The sequence below is a fragment of the Ischnura elegans genome, chromosome 4 (genome assembly GCF_921293095.1).
Source record: "Ischnura elegans chromosome 4, ioIscEleg1.1, whole genome shotgun sequence".
Classification (NCBI taxonomy): Eukaryota; Metazoa; Arthropoda; class Insecta; order Odonata; family Coenagrionidae; genus Ischnura; species Ischnura elegans.
The window spans coordinates 123,979,404-123,999,790 of NC_060249.1; the positions used below are offsets into that span (position 1 = coordinate 123,979,404).

The 20,387-nt window shown below is 40.6% G+C and overlaps 1 protein-coding gene across 5 annotated transcripts in view; it reads left to right on the plus strand.

Annotated features, from left to right (window-relative positions):
• Window positions 1-20,387, plus strand: part of LOC124158011 (inaD-like protein) — a 211,335-nt gene that overhangs the window by 95,881 nt on the left and 95,067 nt on the right. For all 5 annotated transcript variants that reach the window (XM_046533155.1, XM_046533158.1, XM_046533157.1 and 2 more), the window contains one exon: window positions 16,424-16,629. In XM_046533155.1, the coding sequence (XP_046389111.1) occupies window positions 16,424-16,629 (206 nt within the window). The remainder of the gene's footprint in view (window positions 1-16,423; window positions 16,630-20,387) is intronic.

Sequence of the window (20,387 nt, forward strand, 5' to 3'; positions counted from 1 at the left end):
GTAGACATACTAAGCACATACCTTCCAATCAATCATATTGGAGCAGAATTGTGAAAAATTAATTAGTAAAATTCTGCCGAATAGGGTTGGTAAAAAAATTGGCTAAATTATAATGGGTTTCGTAGTGTGATATCATGTTAAGGAACCAGTTATCTATTTAAAACCTTAGATGTACCGGACACACGACTTCCAATCAATCGTTTTTTCCTGGAGAAGTTATTTTTTTGACGCCAGCTGGGTCTCAACCACTAAATCTTTTTATGCAACCAAGGCAAGTAGATTATTTTTCATTTTTTTTTACAATATCGGTCGGATTTCGTTCCCACGTTCCCTCCGCACCACTTGATGAGTGAGTCTCGGAGCGTGGGCGTCCGGACCACGAGGGGTCGATGAGGCGTGTGTTATTTTAGGTGGCTTCGTGTCCTCCAATAGTTGTGGCAAGCCGAGAGGCGTGGGGGGGGGGGGGGAGAGGAGGAGGCGGGCGGGGGTGCTCCTTGACATCGAGAGGTCGCTTTTGTGGCGGTGGTGTATCGATTCGACACGGCGCGACTACTCGAGAGAGACTATAAAGTCGAGAGTGGGGGGGGACGGTCTCTTCTCCCGCCAATCGACATGTCGCAGTAGTGACAAGTGTGCTCTGCTACGTGCTGATGAACGTGTGGCCGTGGGAATCACGTCGTGCTGGCGTGACGGCCATGGGCGTGTCTACAGTCGGCCCCGGCACCCACATGAAATCTCTAAGGGGAGAGAAAGTAGCATTGAAAACACACAAAAATCTAAATAAAATTTTGTGGGTAGTTAAAAAATAATATATAAGCACTGCAGAAACAAGTGACTTTGTGCACAGTCACGCGTAGGGGTGCAAAGTTAAATACACCAAAGGGTGAAGTTCGCCGTGGAAAAATATTTGACTTAGCCGGGATTCGAACCCGGATGTTCTGATTGCTGGTCAGGTGTGTTATTGTTCGGTAAAACCTATCTCGAATTTCGCTCTGAGAAAATGGCTTGGTGGTGTAACTGGCTAACACACCTGACCGGCAATCGGGAGATTAGGGTTCGAATCCCGGATAAGTCAAATATTTTTTCATGGCGTACTTCTCTATTTAGTGTACTTAAATAAAATTAAGTTCATAATGTCGAATAGCCACTTATAAATTTATTTGATTAAAATCGTGATTCTTCCCGTTCTTTTGGTGTGTTAAAATTAGTGAAAATAGAATTTTCAAGCGTAAAATAAACATTAAGAGAAACTTTATCACCGCTGAATTAGGCTTTCTCGGGTTTACAGCCGGGTGAGTGTGTCAATTTTCTCCAACGTGGCGAGGTCCGACACGTTCCTCGTCATCACTGAGCGATGCTGGTGCGCTGGTGCCATGACCGTGGCCTGTATTGATATTAGTTGTATTTCAGACGTGTTCTCTTCCCATTGGCTTGCTCCTATTTTCGTCTTCCTATGACTTAACGATTCCAAGTGCTGCTTAGCACGCACCCGGTGTCTATTGAAATGCCGATTTTCCGATCGGATTCCAGTTGCCTCTTTAGATATTCTGCCCCGACAATAGGATGTTCATAGTCGGGAATATTATGGTGATATCATCTCCCTGAGTCCATGTGCCTAAAGCTTCATTCATTAATAACAGCTTGACAGCATGTCTAATAATCTCCTTAGTCTTAGCTACTTTTACCTTTTCATATGACGCTAAATGTGCAGCGTTAGCCACGGACTCAGTTCACGCGAAACTGTTTGATACGTCAAGTTTTCTGTGGCGACTTCGTTCCTATCACATATTGTTGAAAATTTTCTTTGCAGAGATGCCTCCAACCTCCCCAAGCAGATATCTTCATATACAACCCTCAATTCCGATTTTCATCGAAAGAAATTAAATTTAAATTCAACAAAACCTTTCGTGCAAATGGTGCAACCACAGTCGTCCTTTCATTAGAATTATAAGGAGTGAATAATTTTCAAGTTCAGCCTTAATGCACTAGAATTGGCACTATGAGTTGTAATATTGTTTTGCCTACATTTGAACCTCTCTAGTCGACAATTTTAATTAAACATTTTAATCAGTAATGTTACCGAAAGGAAAATATGTGATGCAGGTTTTTTATCATTTCGATTTAATTCATCCGATTCAGGGTTGATGTTGTGGAAGTTCGGCGTATTAAAATAAAATGTATTTACTCTTTTCCACGATTACCTTATGCGTACAACGGGTTACAACAATTGTGAAAGAAAAGAGAAATTAAATTTTAATTTTATCATTTCCTGTATATTTCATATTTTTTTATTTTCGAGGACTCTTGTGCTCTGATCTCGATGCGAAAACGGTTTTTTTTTCATTGAGTTTTCCACGTGACTGCATAAGTCACGTGGTTCCCAGCACGTGCTGACGGAAATTTCAATCTGCTTCTCATTTTACCCATTCTATCTATCTAGTCTTTTCCTTCCAACCAACCTCTTTATCTTTCCATCCCTTCTACCCACAATTGCTATTCAACTTGGAGCCCCAGGGAATGGAATCACGGCTACATTCTCTCTCAATTGCAGTCCATTCACTGGTCTTCAGATTCCCTGTTAACCATTTGAGATTTTATCGTGACTAAAGAAATGGCCGCCTCGCAAAATTATGTAAAATACACCAAGGATGAAGTTCGCCACGAAAAAATAATTGGCTTAGCCGGTTTACGAACCTGGATTTCCCGATTGCCGGTCAGGCGTTTGCCAGTTAAACCATCAAGCCATCATCTCGTAGCGAATTTCGGGGTGGGTTTTGCCAAATATTTTTCAATGGCGAACTTATCTTTGGTGTATACATTGAAATACCTTTATAACGAAATCCTGTGGACCGCCGTAATACGTTCGTTAAACTGAAATTTCGTTGCATTGAAATGTGCGAAAAATATCGCATGAAACCCATATGAATGAAAGAACATCAAAAAACACATAATGAAACATCCAAAATAGGTACATATTTTGGCAAATATAATCGAAAATAACTAAAATTAATATTAATGTACTTATCAATCGTATCATAGAACGAGGTACTGGCTTGAAAAATGGTTACGTCCATACCACATAAATTTGATGAAGAACGCAGAACATTACTATTGCGTCCAAAATGTTGACACTTATAGCCTGGATGGAAGCCGCTTTGTTGCCCAGCATTCTCCTGACCAGACGAGCGCGGTTATGCGCCTTCACCGCGTGTAGGATGCATTGGTTTTAAGGCTATTAATTTGCACCCTTGCGCGTTACTGCGTACAAAGTCACTTTTTGTGCAGCGCTATGTACTTACTTTCTATTCCGACAACTTAGCACGCAGTCACGCACATTGCTGAAAAGCTATATACACCAACGATGAAATTCGCAGTGAAAAAGTATTTGGTGTAGCCGGTATTCGAACCGGGATATTTTCTTCGTGGTAATTACAAATAAAAACGTTATACAAAGAATTTGGACGTATTTATAAAAGTACCTTGTATCGTGAAGACTATTATTATTCAAAAATGGTTGGCAATGATCGAGAAGAGAGGTTGAAAACTTTTGGGAAAAAAGAAATGAGCCAGGCCAAAGTAAGGGATTCATCGGTAAGAACCTTGGTGGTAATTCGGACGTTCAGATGTAATTTTTAAGAAATATTACGTAAAAGCCAATCTTTCTTATCGACCGTCGCTGAAATACAATCAGAAGAGTATATTTTTAAATTTCTACCAATAATATTTCCTTTTTAAATCGGTGGGACATTCTTAATTATAGTTTGGATCACCAGAATCGGGCTCCCTTTGTCTTCTTCTGATCTGTTGTGTATTTCCTCCACGTTGCTATCTGGTGGGATCCCCTTGTTTGCCCTTGTTTCTCAGGGCGTTTTCATTCAAGTCGGCCGAGTGGCTGAAAAGAAAAGTTAACTTGGTGCGCGAGTCGTAAGCCGGGAGAGCAATAATCGGAACCGATTCGAGTGTTCGGGCCAAGTTCGTGACCGAGGCTTCTTTGTTTCGCTCTGTTGTTGTCACTTCCCCTTTTGTTCCACCAGAGTGCACCACCGGCGATGAAAGTGGACGCTCCCCTTTCGCCAATCGCTCCTCGTTTCCTTTTCATGCCATTCTGCGTGCGTCGGTCAGGGAATTCAGTCTACTTCCTCTCGGGGTCCAGGATAGGGCAGTTTCCTTCACCAAAGAAAACGAAAGACATTGATTGCGATTCGTTACCCACCATTAATGTATTGATAATATACAAATTATTTGGTTTTACAAATCTCAGTTTAGACGAATGTTAATGATCAACTTTAACCTCATTTGAAAAAGGCCAGATTGGCGCCCATGCGATGCCACTCCGCGTTACGTCACAGGGACCTAGATGCCATACGAGTAGTCAGGAGTTTTACATCGTCTGAGATTACCAATGCATGCATGAGGCACAGAGCTCAGGGAAACATATCTTAATAATCACGTATTAAAATTGGCCAAGGTCGGAAAGTTTCCTTCGTTTGGTAGGGTATTAATAATCCTTATTTAAGCCAAGCGCTACCTGCTAGCAGGGTACTCTACGCTACCGCCATGCTCGGCAGCTAGCAGTCTGCATCGTAGCGGTGTTCATAGCCTCGCACCCAGATGGCCTCGCACAGCTGCAGCCAGATGTCACACGGGCTTTTCCCAGCATTCATACTAAGACGTCGCATTTTCGCGCGCTTGAAAAATTTTTTTTTAATGAATGAAAAAAACTTTTCATTTAATCGCGAAAAATAGATATCGTCATTTAAAAATCTAAAAGCGTGAAGTACGTACTCTAGGAGCAATAATCTTTCGATTTAGGCAATTAAAAATAATAGGATACCATCCTATTGCGCCGCTCAACGGCAGACAACAAAGGTCTCTTGCTTGACGACCATTCGGTAGACCCGGTAGACACACAATCCCGAAGACAACCTATTTGTTCAAATTTTTTGTAGAGACAAGGAATATCAACGAATAAAACTGAAAATCGTTATAGAAATCTCGTATTTTATGTATCGATTTCTCTCGTTTTGTCGTTAATGTATTTATATGTGTTATGCATTTGATTATACTTATTTTATTTATCTTCACCATCCCTAAAACGGCGCATTTAAGGCATTTATATGTATTGGAGGACTTCGAAATACAACAGAAAGGACGATTTCAAACAGCCATGCCCTGGCTATGGGCAACTTATCTGGGCGGGATTCGAAACCGCGATCTTCGCTTTGCCAGGCGAGTACTTAACCGCGCCGTCACTTAGGCCGACTATAGAGCCATAATAAGGAATAGTGAATATCTAAATATTGTAAAATTTTATCTCCACAATGAATGGGTTTTCCCGAAAAATTAATGGAATCAATAATTCCTAGCATCGGTTTGTGGTCCTTCTGCATCATGAAATAGGTGAAATAACTTCGCATTCTCCATTCTGGTAATTTATTTATTTAAGGTGTTGCTCATATACAGCTTTTCTGCCAATTTATAGTGACGCAGTAACAAACATGAAATTTTAACATAAAAAATCTGAACATAGAGTACAGGCATAAGATAGTAAAGAACAAAATAGAAGACAAAGAGGATAGGGAGGTAGAGAGGGAGGATTATGTATTAGCCGAGGAATGAGACATGGCAAGTGTGACAAATTAATTACGCAGGCCAACAAAAAATTTTGTTTGAGAACTTTTTTATATTTTAATAGCCGATCTTTATAGATTTTTATGTGCCGAATCCAAACCTGGCCTTAGTTTTTTTGTTTCACCCATAGTTTCCAAGCAATATGTATTTAATATTTAGTCTAATACCCCTATACATAATACAGGGAAATCAATGAATCACCGTGTTACATCATAAAATTGTTTTTATTTACTGTTCACTACATCATGATAAAATTGTTTGTATTTAATACAGCGTGATAATACAGGGTTCACTTGTCAACTGGAATTGGTCTACATTTTCTTTCCCTTTTTTCCTTGAAGCTTGTTGTGTAGCTTTTTCTGCGATGAGTCGCTTGCTGAACTTCTGGGTGAAGTACCAACAGTAATCTCCCATTATCTTCGTTCATTAGATCTACTTTTAAATTTTATTATAACTATAAAAAAGCCGTTAAATTCTACAAATATTGCTTGATTTCATAAATTTAACTGTAAAATTTGAATAAATGGTGGGTGATACAACTTCAAAATCATCATATTTGGATTCAGCAACTTTAAAAACATAAGAATAAGGTATTTTCAGTGAAAAAGTTTTTTCATTGTTGGCCTGTGTTATTTGTAAGTTCACGTTTTTCGCTAGATATGGTATCATAACGATCATTACTATAGGCTGAAATATTTATCAACTCCGTGTTTTTTTGGGGGGTTGTAAAATGATCTGGTCGAGTGGTGCGGGAAACCGTCAAAACGTCACTGAGGTGGCTGCGCCGAGAGTTGCGTTCCGTGTCGGAGAGCAATTTCAGTATCCTTCTCTGGCTGTGTTTGCGGTTTTGAGGCCGTCTTCCCCATTTTAATGTAGCCGATATAGGCCTGTTCTCCTTCACCCACCCCTTCATTATTCTTCCATTGTTTTTTAGGTCTCCTAGTTTTAGTACATCTGCAGGAAAGGGTTGACATGTGTCGTCATTGTGACACATTTCCCAGTTCAGAGGATATATTGAGGGGAAAGAGACGTCCAGGAAACTTTTTTAAAACTATATTTCTTGCAGCTTTATACCAAAAAATGGTGTCACACAATAATTGGAATGATTGGTTTTTTTCTTTGCATGAGTGGATTAGGATTCTATTTTATAACAGAATATCACACTTTTAACACTGCTAAGAGATTAGAATGCGAGATATGAGGGTTTTATAAAATTGTGGTGGAAAATTTATGATTTTATTAGATTTGATAAGCATGGTGAAAATCAGGCTGTGATATTTGAAATCGGTGAATATAATATATTTAGCATTTGGGATACGATTTTCATCGTCTATATGCAGGGAGTTAGTTTGTGAGTTGCTTGCTCTTGAACATCGGCAAATTCTGTACTTGGGGTAATTTTTTTGGAAAAATTGATCGCTGGATTTGGATGTGATTGTAAATTATATTTACTTCCAGGAGATTGGCTTGCTAAATATATCGGAAATTATCGTTAAAATTTCACTATCCTTGCTAAACTGCCCTTTGATGTCCCGAACGAATTTTCAACCAATATATAAAAAAATATGTGATGATCACCATGTAAATGTTAAATTTATGTGTTTTATAAAATCTTAGTTTTCTAGATTCCCGCTATGTGAAGCGTTCATTGGGGATTTTTAACTCATTCATGCTCCTTCTCAGAAATCGCTTATCTTCGACAGTGCAGTTTGTCGCATTTGTCACACAGCCCACAAACGGGCACATGAAGGTGTGCATAATATCTGTCTGCGCGTTGCGTTCGTCGGTAGTGGTATTGGCTGTGGCTCTTTTTCCCGCCGCATCCCCGCATTGGCGCTGCAGTCTCCCTAGGGAATTGACCTCTCTCTCCCCCCCCCCCCTGCCCACCCCCGCCTTCTCATCCCCCTTCGCGGCCTTTGGGAATATCTTCGATCTGCCTTCTGCTCCCGCCGCCGCCGCCGTGCGCTCTTCAGCTGTTCGGCCGAGGGGGTGGGGTGGGAATGGGTTTCCGTCGGACGCGTTGCCGGCCCCCCATTGGCTGACGCACCCCCCACAAGACACGCCGTTATAGTTTCTAGGGAGACGAGATTCGGGGGGGAATCAGTTTCGTCTCGTTCCACGAAATCCACTCTCGTCTCATCCACAGGCGTCAATAAATGGGTCACTCGGCGTCGTACGTATGCTCATTGATTCGCCGAGTTAAAGCTTCCAATTCATGCAATTCTGGCTCTTGATCGTTCCAATGGAAAATATTTATGTCGGTTATACCTTCTTTAGATGTCCACCGGTCGACCTGGTCCATTTCTCAACGTTTTCCCAACGTTTCAATTGTTGTCTCGGCCACTATCTTCAGGGTTCGGAATGGTGTGAAATCGTACGTGTCCGGTTTATATTTATTCTCACATTCAGTGACGTCATGGCAAAATTAGCAGTGCCGGAACGCACGTTCCTTATGTGAAATATTACTCTGCGTGTGTTTTTATCACAAGTCATTACTTCAATTTTATTACTGAATTTTTTGTTTTGGTTATAAATGTATAAATCAGAAATTTTGAGGCAACAAAATAGATAAAAGTGTTATTTGACAATAATGTCATTTTTAATCTCTATCGTAACAGGCTCAACTTTGTGGAGGTTCATTCTAATAAATAAAAGCGAACAAACTATGTATAAATCCACCAATTTATTTTTGTGGTACTACTAGTTTCGACGCAGCGGCGTCATCATCAGGTACCTGATGATGACGCCGCTGCGTCGAAACTAGTAGTACCACAAAAATAAATTGGTGGATTTATACATAGTTTGTTCGCTTTTATTTATTATAATGTCATTTTTAACTAGGACCGGGACGACGTTGTTCTGTTGCGTTCAAATGTCTGGATCAAATGAGGATCTGGTTGGGTCAATATTTGGGGTTTCGGTCTCCCATTCAAAGGGCGAGGGTTCGCTTTCAGTGGAAGGCAATTTTTTGCCGGCTTCGGTGGCGGTCGGGTAAAGTCATCTAATGTTGCGGATTCGATTCCCGTCTGTGTAGGTTGCCCCTATTCAGGGCATTGGCGTTTGTGATCGTCTGACGTTACTGACGTGGGTTAAGTCCTGCAAAGGAAAGCTTCGCTCGAAATCATCACAATACACCTTTTCGTATCTTAATGTTGGCGATGAGGCACTTTTTATTTTCAAAAAGGTCTTAGGAAAGGATTTATCCATATTGTCTTTACACTACTTACTTCTTTCCCGTTTTGATGTTGAGGAAAAACTCTCGCAACTAATGTTTTCATTCAGTTTCTGACGTTATGCAGAAAGAAATCTCGTAATAGTGGCACAGACTGATCGTTAACATGAGTATGATTGTAATTACCACTTTTCCATATATAAAGATATCACTATAAAAATGGAGTATGCGAACGATGGTATCGAGTTTTTTTCTAACGTGTCTATGGCACTATTGGGACACGTTAGTCTATAAATAAACTTGAAATGAACTCTCGTAACTCTCGTGCTCCTGCTGTATTTTCATAAATGAGCTATTGTATGTTTTTGTGAAGCCTTTTCGGGATTTCTACCGGTTTAATTCATTGTATATGGCCGACATTTCAACGGACTACTCGACCATAGTCTGAATGAGTAAGTTTGTCTGAACAAAAAACTTTGAGATGTTGCTAGATGAAATAGTTAAAACAATTAGGTCACCTCGTCCACTGAAGCGCTGGTGATGTGCAAAGAAATCAACCGGTGTAAATCCCAAAGAGATTTAACGCAAATAATTCTCCGGGAAAAGAAATACGTCGTATGCATGTGGCTTTCACGCTAATATTAATTACTATTTCTTTCGAGCCTACCATTACTATGCTTTCCGCCCAGATACGTCCCGACGTACAGCCGACGCTAAGAGTTTCAGAGATAGGTATCAAAAGTGTTTTTTTTTCTTCCATTTATTTGCATCCCATCTCATTTCCTTGCGAACCACAGCCCCTCTCCGGATTCATTCGGACGACGACGATGATGGTGATGCCAGCGGTCGAGTGGCCTGTGATTTTCTCGAGGTATCGCGGGGGAGAGCGTCGCCTCGCGTCACGTGACCTCCTCACTCCTCCCAATGTTTCCCCTCCCTCCTCCTCCGTGGAGTGGGTACTCCTCCGAAAGGATCCCGCCAAGTCATCTCAACAATGGGCCGAAGATGTAGGGGGTGGCTTCGGCCGAACTCGAGACTCCACTTTCGGAAATTAAGTGTAGCCCAAGCAACCGGGGATTAACAAAAAGGGTCCAGCTCTCACTCAGAGTAAGAAGAGTGGCATGTGGCTAGATGTGGTGGAAGTTATTAACATCAGTTAAATTAGGCATTGCAGTATTTCTACTGAATTTGTTTTCACACGACGCCTTTCTTAATTACAGCTGTTGTAACAGAAGACTCGTCGCGTGAAAATAATTTCAGTTGAAATATTGTAATGCCTTGTTTAACTAATCTTACGTTAGTAGTGTGCGGGTGACGTCATTATTCTAGTCACAACATACCTCGAGCGTCTCAGTAGTACCCTGGTATTGTGTCATGTAACTTGCGTACGGTCAGCGGAATAGTGCATTATTTCTGTGCATTTAGTTTCCAAGAAATATCATTCAAAGGTAGATCAGTTACCTTTCACAAGAAAGTTAAGTTAAAAATTTATATTCTATAAAACCCACTTATGACCTCAGCCTGACTGACTGATTCATACTTATGTTTGGGGTGAACGAGACGAGATGCGACAAAAAGTCGTAGAATCGACCCCCCCCCTTAAGCCCCCCGAAACCGTAGGAAAAAGAGTCAAAACTTCATTTGCTAGACCACGTGATACGCCGAGAAACCAGTTTTCAGACTTATCGGATCTAATTCTGACCAAATCGTATAATTTCACAATTTCGTGAACCGTTATCTCAATAACGGAGGAGAGATATGGTGTTGCGTCCTAGGTTTGCTACAAAAATTATAAGAACTGGCTGATTGACTAGAAAAAGTCTCAAAATAGGGTCTGGCGAGTGAAAGCGAGTACGTTAATCTAGTGTTGCATTTCATTTTTATGAGTGCCTAATTTTTCATTGATGACTCATTGATTTTTAAATTTCCCGCGTCACGTGTTACTTACGATGGGTGCACGCAGGGGCGTGGCTAGAAATTAAGGCTAGGGGGGCATTTTAGGCGCAACTAATACTGAAGGGTCTGGGGGGCATGGCATACCTGCCAGGGTAAGCGGGTGGTGCGGGGGCCTTCCCCCAGAAATTTTTTTAAAATAAATCATTCAAAATGGTGAGTTTTACTGCTGTGTGAATAGTTCGATGTGTTGTTTGTGAGTAATCCATCGCCCTAATATTAATTACAAAATTTTTAATATTAAAATGTTTTTATAAAAAATAATTCTCTAAGCTCTGGGGGGGTTTATCCCCCAAACCCCCCCCCCCCCCCCGCTGTGCCGATGGTTGCACTTGTTCACTGAAGCGGGTGCTAGCTTCCCACTCTCTACTAATCCTTAGTCTAAAGGCCGTTTTACAAGGCACACGGAATTGCGCAATCTGACCATACGTTCGAAGGCGTAATCAAAATTACGTCGTGTAAAGCGGTGAATTGCTAGAACACATGCGAGAATGCGTGGATGCGAGACGGTAAAATAGCCCCTGTTCTAATTGCGTTCATGCATTCGCGGAATTCCACGCCATTTTAGAAAAATAATGCAGCTCTAACCTGCGCAATTCCGTGCCCCGTGTAAAACGGCCTTAAGGCCCAGCTGTTAGGGTGTCCTCAAAACGAGCTCGCTCCTCGTGCTGTGTCACGCGCTGCACGTGCATTTGTTTCCATGGCACCATGCGAATAGATGTTGACTGAATTATTGACAAATAAACTACGAAGAATAGAAACATTTTCAATATTTTCACGAAATAAAAAATGATTTTGAAGCCGGAAATTTCGTTCGAAAACCTCAAATGAGTGCAAGGCACCCAAACATTCTAGCAAGCGCGAAAAACTCATCTCTCCCCTCCACGACTGGAACTCTTTAGTCGCCGGAGGTGGTGTCGTCCAAATGATAATGTATGCCGGAGTGTTCTTCCTCCCGTGATAAGAGAGAGGCGGTGTTCGGGTGCAGATAGGGGACGCGGTTCAATGAATCGGAAAAGCTTTCACGGAGATGCGTCGGACAACCTCGCGGGGCCGGCCAAGCGCGATCGCGAAGATTGGTGGCCATCCCAATGACGATAGGCGTCGCGTGGATTGTCCGCTGCGTGTTGGAAATGATTCGGCCGAAGAAAAAAAAATAAAGAGGCAAAATCATCCGTTGGAACGTGCGCGGGTTGCCGTGGAGGCTGTGCGGGGATACGCCATATTGGTACGCCATACGCGCTTCGCTGCTTTTTGCCCGCCGCTCGCTATAAGTGTACCGGGCTGATAACTGCGTTGAACAGTACCCTTTATACTGGCTGGTGAAAGGAGTGTTTTAACAGTGGCTATTGAAGTGTTACCTTTTCGTTCAATTTTTGGTGTTGTTACGCAACGCTATCTCTATCTCTTTCTAATCTATGATTTTAGGGACGAAAAAGTAGTGACAGGCATTCCTTATAGATGAAAATAATGGATAAATATTAATTTTCTGCTCATGTAAATTAAAGCGTTATCTTATGAGTCCTGACTGTTAATTTATTTAGTTTTGTTTTTAATAGTCATTTTGATCTTATCCATCCTTTACACGCTCTCAATGCAACTTTGAAAGTTTTATTTTACGAAGCATTGCCTCATTTTCACTGTTTTTAGCCGTAATTTTCAGGAAATTCTTTTAAAACGTGCCTAATGCTGTGTGTTGATTTGGTGAATGAAAAGGAATCAGTATTTAATACTCTCAGTATGCGATGGTATGATTCGTCAAGGTTGCGATAGCTTACTGTTTTTAATATTTTTCCTTCTTATAGCTGTCTACTAATAACTCCGTATAACCATCAAGTCTCTTATAAATGCCGTTGAGATGCAAATACTATAATGACATAAAATGAGGATAAATATCATGAAAGTCCTATTATTGAAATTATTGAAACAATATTCCTACATTATTTTAATCAATTGTGTGAATATGGTCCTGTAGGACTTAAACTATATTGTCTACATGATGCCTTTAAGATAGCTTTCATATCAATAATCGACGAAAAGAATTATTAAATCACATCAAACCTAGTACATAATCGATGTACTGACTATAAAAGTATTTAATATGGTGGTTTACTTACAGTACAATGACTCCAGTGTAATGGATACGAAGTGATTGTGGAATTGTGTCTGACACCGAGGGTTTGAGGGAACAGGACACCTGTGGGGAAGTGTAAAGGCCATGAGAAGCATTAGGAACTTGTATTTTCCAGCGAATCCGAACTTGCTAACCCCGATGATTTTTAGGTGAATACGATGTTCATAATTGGTAGCGAGTGTCAATGGATTAAATCCGGCTTATGATAAAGAGGATCATGTTTCATTTTCACCACCAGTCAACGCGTCGACTACTCATTTCATCACGCATGTGGACTATGAAAATATGGCTCGGAAAATAAGTAGAGACTCTCATAACCCCATTAGCTCTTTGTTTAGTTTTTCCTTGTTGGACTTAAAGCATAACTTGATCACCATCGAGCTCCTTCACGTTGATTACGTTTTACGCGAAAATCGTGGAAGGTAAAATAAAAGCGAAAAAGTGGATGGTACAAAGTGAAAATTCCTTTCACGTGTAAGCATCAACCAGTCATCCGGCAGGCATTCTTTGTGAATGAATTATTATGCCCTGGGTCACTTATATCTCGCAATTCAGTCATTATCCCGTTTTTCCCATCGCAAAGTGACTTTTCGCTCTCGGATTTTATAACTGGTGGAAGGCATCCTATTTTTCATTTTCCCTTTGTCCTTTGTCGCGCGTTTGGGAATTTGGGCCCGCTTTCATCATTTATTATCTCTGCTTGACCCCTGCTTTCGGGATTCTTTCGCAAAATGACTAAGGGCCCTGCTTAGTTTTTAACTGGTATTTCAGCCTCGTAATTTTAATTTCCCTTTGTTGCGAGCTCTCTCAGGATTTCGTCATTCATTATATCTGCTACATCTACTATCTCGTTATCTCCCCTGTTCATTTTTATTCGCAGAGGCACGGGAGATTGCAGGCCTTTTTGTGCTGGATTAATGGGAGGCTGCAAACTTAATATCTAATCCACGGGGTGGCACTTATTGCGAGTTTCACCACATTTACCGCGCCGAGGTAGAAATATATCACTTTGATAGCTAGTGATTTCTCCTTCATTGCGGGGAAAAAAATCTGCTATTGAAGTGTCTACTTCGTGATGCATACAAGCGAGTATGTGTATATATATGTTTTTTCTCTTGCATTTTGCCTTTCTGTCAAAATGCGGTTTGATCCTTTTATTTGTCTCGCAAATCCCGGTTTCAGAAGCCTGCGATAATTTTTTTGGGACGGACTTCAAACGGTCGAAATATTGACGATGTTAGCATCATTTGGATAATGGTAACTCCGCATGGTTGTTGCATGAAGTAATGAATGGACGCATGCTCTTTTGTATTCGTTTGAAGCGGTATGGAGGAAGTAAGTGATTCCCGAGGTGAAGGTGGTACACTTATTAGAGAAGATTGTGTTGCCTGTGAATGCAAGAAATCAGCATCGTAGACGTAAAGTATACGAAACGGATATAAATTAACCGTCGTAACAAAGAAGTATAATTTTTTTTATGTTCAAGCAAGTGCCATTTCTGATTAATATTCTGACGAGATCTCCCGAGATCAAACTAAACATTAGTTATTGAACATGCATATGATTAATTTATCTTGTAATGATAATTTCACCTGTCACAAATTTTTTCACACATCTATTTATCGTTTTCTGTGATTCGGAATTGATAATCAAGCACGTACGTTGTGGTGGAATAAGTTCTGGTTGTTGTCCAGGAAACTTCTATTTGGAGCCAATCACCAAGCTAGTAAAACGAGGTAGGAATACACTATATATCGCTGTGTTCATTACCTCGGAGTGTGAAGCCTTATACGATGCTGTGTTATCAAAAGTCTCCCTTAAGTTTTTGAACTGCAAGTTGTGGCTCATTTTCATTCGTAAAACTTCTCTTCTTGTTTCGTAAATTTGTTCTCGAATATTCGTTCCTAACATGCTACTTCAGTGATTTTTTTTTCGTGGCATAGTTTCGTTTTTCACTCATTTATTAGCACAAGTTGTTTTCTCCATTGCCGATTGTTTTCTTTGATTACATCGCATATTCTGGAAACGGAGTGAATTTGGGTCTTCTCCTGATGTTACAATTTCAACGGCAGTTGAGAAGAAGCCATCAAAGTCGTCATGGTCAAGGTCTCTTTACTGTACACGTGCATTTCACGAACTCGAAAGTGGTTTCCGCCTTGTTATAAAATTTTATAGCGTAATTTAATTATATTTTGGCGTCATAAAATTGACGCATTTTGTCCAGTTCCATAAGTGAAGCCAGAAGGTCGGCGTTGCTTTTGTTATTATGGATGCATTTTCGGGAGAGCAGCCAATATTTGGATGAAAGAACTCATTGAGAATTAAACATAACGTTTTCAGGCGCCTTACAGTAGATTTCGATTGTCACTATTTTATTCATTTCCCGGATCATGGAATTATTCAAATTCTGCCCCAATCCGAAGGTCAGGTCGCACTGGTATTATTGGTGCTCCACGTGATTTCACTCCTAATTCCGTAATCACCGCCAGTGTTGAAGGTATTCTGATATGTTTTTCCGTCATTGAGTCGTTAAAAATTGATTTCATCTGATGATACTACTTCATTTCAGTGTTGGTTTAATTTTTATATGCTTCCAATACTACCGAAAATATTTTTGGGAGTTATGTGGTTAAGTGGGAGGGTACTTGGCTGTTGACCGAAGAGTCCCTCGTTCAAGCCCTCGGAAACCCCAATGAAAATGTTCACGTTTCATGAGGTGACTCCAGGGGTGTAATGTGTGGTCGTTCAAGATTGGTTCCTACTGTAGTAACCAAGTACTCATCCAAATATGGAGTAATGAGCTTTTGGAACCATTCCATATCTCAAAGAAAATACAGGCTAGAGATCACCTTAACTCCCTTATTAACATGGATAGTGCAAACATTTCGCAAATTAAATTCTTTTAATACAAAAATCCGTTATATGCCATATAACTCTAAACTGGTGCTAGCGCTTCCATAGGGTTCACCTTTCGTTATCGGCTTCCTGGAAGCACATATTCCTTCGCGTTGCCATTCTTGATGGACCACAAGGGCCCAACATTTAGCACATCGGTAAAATAGCCATGAGAGTTAAAGAACATGGTCAGCCTTGTGGTCTGCGTAGTGGCCCAGACATCCAGAGCTCCGTGGTTGGGGAATTTTTTCCCATAAAAATTGATGTGAATTTCACCGCCGTTCACGCGGCATGCTTGAAATATTCTTCACTTAGTTATAGGCTTTATGGAAATCCTGATACTTTTCCTTCTTTTTGAGTTTTGACTTCATTTAAATAGTGGAACTCCATAGAGAAAAATAATACCTTGGTTTTTCAGGTGGTAGAACTCCTGGAGATCTCGAGAATCCGGTAGATCCAGGTTTGAATCCCTATCAAGGCAAATGAAATGGCACAGTTGTTTAACCTCAATACTCTTCTATTGTATCCTCAATACCCTCGAATTTGTTTTGAAACATCCTGAGGAAATATTTATATACTCCACAAATACTCTAGTGATTTTAGGTGTTAGTAAATCCTCCGTTCCCTCTCGCTTGCAGACAAGATCCAGAAGAAGTACGCGCCGTTGAAGACGCCTGGGGTGGAAATTATAGTGGCGACGCTGGAGCGTGGTGGTTGGGGTCTGGGTATCAGCTTGGCGGGTCATAAGGACCGCAACAAGATGGCCGTGTTCGTCGCCGGCATGAACCCCAACGGCTCGGCCGCCAAGGAAGGCACCCTCCGCGTCGGAGACGAGATCCTCGAGGTAAGCGTCAAACTTCGCTCTCTTCCTTGCTATTTGGTACTTTTATTTTACCTTTAAATCTTAGAATAGAATAGAAAATGAAATTTATTATTCCGGGACAAGTTTGTCCGTTAGGAACATATATGGCTACAAATATAATAGAGTATTTATAGGCAAAATATAATAGAATATATTTTACCTTTAAATCTTAGAATAGAATAGAATAGAAAATGAAATTTATTATTCCGGTACAAGTTTGTCCGTTAGGAACATATATGGCTACAAATATAATAGAGTCAGACATATTACAAGAATATAGATTAACATTATACATCGATTTCACAGAATGCCACTAAATATATGACAGACTAGAACAAAAAAATACTTATGTATATATAATTAAAAGGAAGGCACACGTATGAACTCATAAATACATCTGATTTTATTGAATGCGACTAAATATGTGACAGGGTAGAACAAAAAAATAAGAATGTTTATATAATTATCAGCACGACAAACGTATGAACTCATAAATACATCTGATTTTATTGACTATAGCATCAGCACAAAATCTTAGTGTGTCGGTGAAAGATGTACCGAAAATCGTAGAAATTTCCTTCCTCGTAGGGAAATTTTTCTTTTCTGTAGAAACAGCAAGCAATGATTTCGATAGTGGTAGGGCAGGCCCGCTTGTGTGACGGTGCGGGATTCCTCATCCCTTCCCTTACACTCCTCGGAGGCGTCGTCGTCGGGCTCCGATCGCGGTAGCATCTTCATCCTTTTTCCTTCCTTGTCCTCCTCCCTTAGTGCCGGAGTAAAAAAGCGAAAGCTTAAAACCCGGCCCGGGAGTGTAACCCTGCAAGCCCCCACCCCCCTCTGGTGCCTCGATCCACCTGTATCGGTGGACGTGGGAGAACTGTTCCTTTATTTACTACTAAATAGAATAGCAATGTTTTACCTTTTCTAAAATATCATAATCATCACCCACAGCCATCGATCCCCCTCCATTCATCCTCCCCCCCCATCGGCTAATATTTTGACACCTATATGACTCTTCTTCTTCTTCATGTCTTTCATCACCTGCTATGCGTACCTCATCCTTTTCCTTCGACGACAACTTTCATAAAATCATCGTGTCTCATGCTGCGGCCAATTAATTTGCACCGTCTCCTGCCTTAGGTTTTAATGAGGCTTCTCTCCTACTCTTCTCAGCATTTGCACCTTACTCGTACGTTTTTCATTTGTTGATACTTTTACTTTTCCTGTAAATCTTTTAATGTCTCGGTGAAACTGGCAATGTTTAATCTTTTTAAAAATATCATCGTCAACAGTCATGGATCATAGGAATAGTTTGATACCGCTCTCCACTCAATTCTCCTATCGGCTAATCTTTTAACGCCTACATAATTCTTCTGATTTCCTTCCTTCATCGCCTGCTCTCTGTATCTGATCCGTGACCTACCTTAGCCGATCCGATCAGAGCGCTGAATTTATTTGCGCTGAAACCAAAAACTGAAGCCATATTTTTACCAAAACTGCAGAATTAGTGTGTAAAATGGGAATAGTTTGCCAATGAAACTGAGTGAAAATCATGAATAGATTTTATTCATCGACATCAGTCAGAAATCCGATGATTGGTTGGAAGTAGCTCTCCACTCGATTCTCCTTTAGGCTAATTTTTTTAGCGCCTACAAAATGATTCTACTTTGCATCCCTCATCACCCGCTATATGTCTCTTCCGTGACCTATCTATGCCATTCTTCCCTTCCACATGTCCTTCGGCAATTATTTTTATAAAACCATCGCGTTTCATAATGTGGCCGATTGATTTGTCCCACCCTCTTCCCAGGATTTTCAAGAAACTTTTCTTTTTCCCTCCTTGTATCCTCCACTTTACTAAGACGATCCGAGTGATAGCTCCAGCGATAGGCTTTCAGGGAACAAAAGAGCCATCGCTCCACCCATCATTTTCTGGACCACACGGTCATTCCAACCGTCCCTCTTTACATCGCTTATTCCGTCACTTTCCGTATTTTCAGCTGTAGTCAAACTACAACTGTCGTTGAATTAAAAGCCAAGCTTGGCGTTACATTCTCCGTTTGCGGCCGTGCGTTCTGATTGGATGAAAGACGACACCAGCGATGATTTTGAGCGACGGCGACGACGAGAGAACGAAGAGACGTGTCGAGTGATGAATAAAAGGATGGCATTTCCGTCCTTGGAGCCATCGCGGATAATGATTGCGTGAATGGACACTTTTCCGCCATCAATGGTGCGATCGTTTGAAAGGGACGGAAAAAAGGATTGAGAGATTCAGAGTAAGGGAGTAATTGGGAGTGGAAAAGAGGGAAGGAGCTGGGGAATTTGGTTTCCAAGGTGACACTTTGTGTTGAAACCTCACTTTGGACTACGCTGAAACTTAACTTTTTTCCCAAACGAAAAATCTCCGCTTTATCCTATCGAAATGTATTCCTATTTTTAAAGGTTGTTATTTGAGGTGAATGTTTTTCTTATATTTTTATCGTGGTTAAGTCTGGCGAAATGATTCTAGTATATTATAAAAACATTTTCCTTCCATTGGTTTTTACAAGGGTTGTTACGAGTCAGGGAAGTAAGAATAATCAGAGAAAAGTCATGAGATTGGAAATGGGACGGGGAAATGTGGGAAAAATCAGGTAATATCATTCAGAGCATCCGGGAAAATATGACTGTAAAAAAGAGCCGCCGAGAGTTAGATAGGACCGTAAAACGATCAATGGAAATATGAATATTTTTGTCTATTTTTTAACGATAACTATCAAATTCACTCCTGTTGTACTACAAATTATTTTAGACCGCGTTTGCAAATTTTCCAACATATCGAGGTCCGATTCAGCCTTTTCCATTGCTCTCTGAATATTATATTTCAAATTTAGAGATTTAAATGCTATTTTTACTCTTTTGGCAGTATAATTTCCGTGCTAAATGCTGCTTTTTAACGAGAGATATAACAGCCACCGCGCTGTCGGGTGACTGAGGGTTTGCGTCTTCTCTTTGAAAAATGTGAGGTTTATTAATTATTCATTTGGAAATTTTGAGTAGCAAGTGGAAGCTGAAGCTAACCATAAGTTGCGAAAGAAGCGGAACGAACGCCCTTGTCCAAAGAGTCCAATCTCTCCCGCTCAGATTTTAGGCTCTCTCATTCTTGCTACCCCAACCCCCTTGCTATCCACCCTCTCCTCCACATATCCTGAGGGGTATACGACATTTTATACACACACGTCGAGCGGGTCGTATCATTAATCCATCATTCAAGTCTGACTCGTACGAATGAGTACTTCTTGCCTGTGGATTTCTACCGTTATGAAAACATTATGGTAAAAAAGCTGCATGAAAATGACTATCTCTGATTTGCTTATCTTCATGAGATATGCTTATCTTCATGAGATATGAGGTTTTTGTCGCAATAATGTGTCATAATATGTGGTTGCTGAGTATGTGTAGTGTCAAAGAACAGGCTACTGAAGTTGATGGTTGGTGAACTATCAGTAAAAATTTGAAAGTTAATGGGCGTATCTAAAACTAATAGCTTAGAGATAACAGTCCTATATTTTAAATGGAGTGAGCTACCTTGATGTATTGAAGGCTCAAGATTTTGGTGAGCATTTTGTCATTGTTGTTAGGAGTTTTTGTTGATAAGAACGGAAGAGAGAAGCTTGGTGTCGAACCTTAGTTGCTGCATTGTTGGCAAATTAGTTTTAGGTTAATGTCCCTGCATCTGTATGCGTTACTCTATCCTA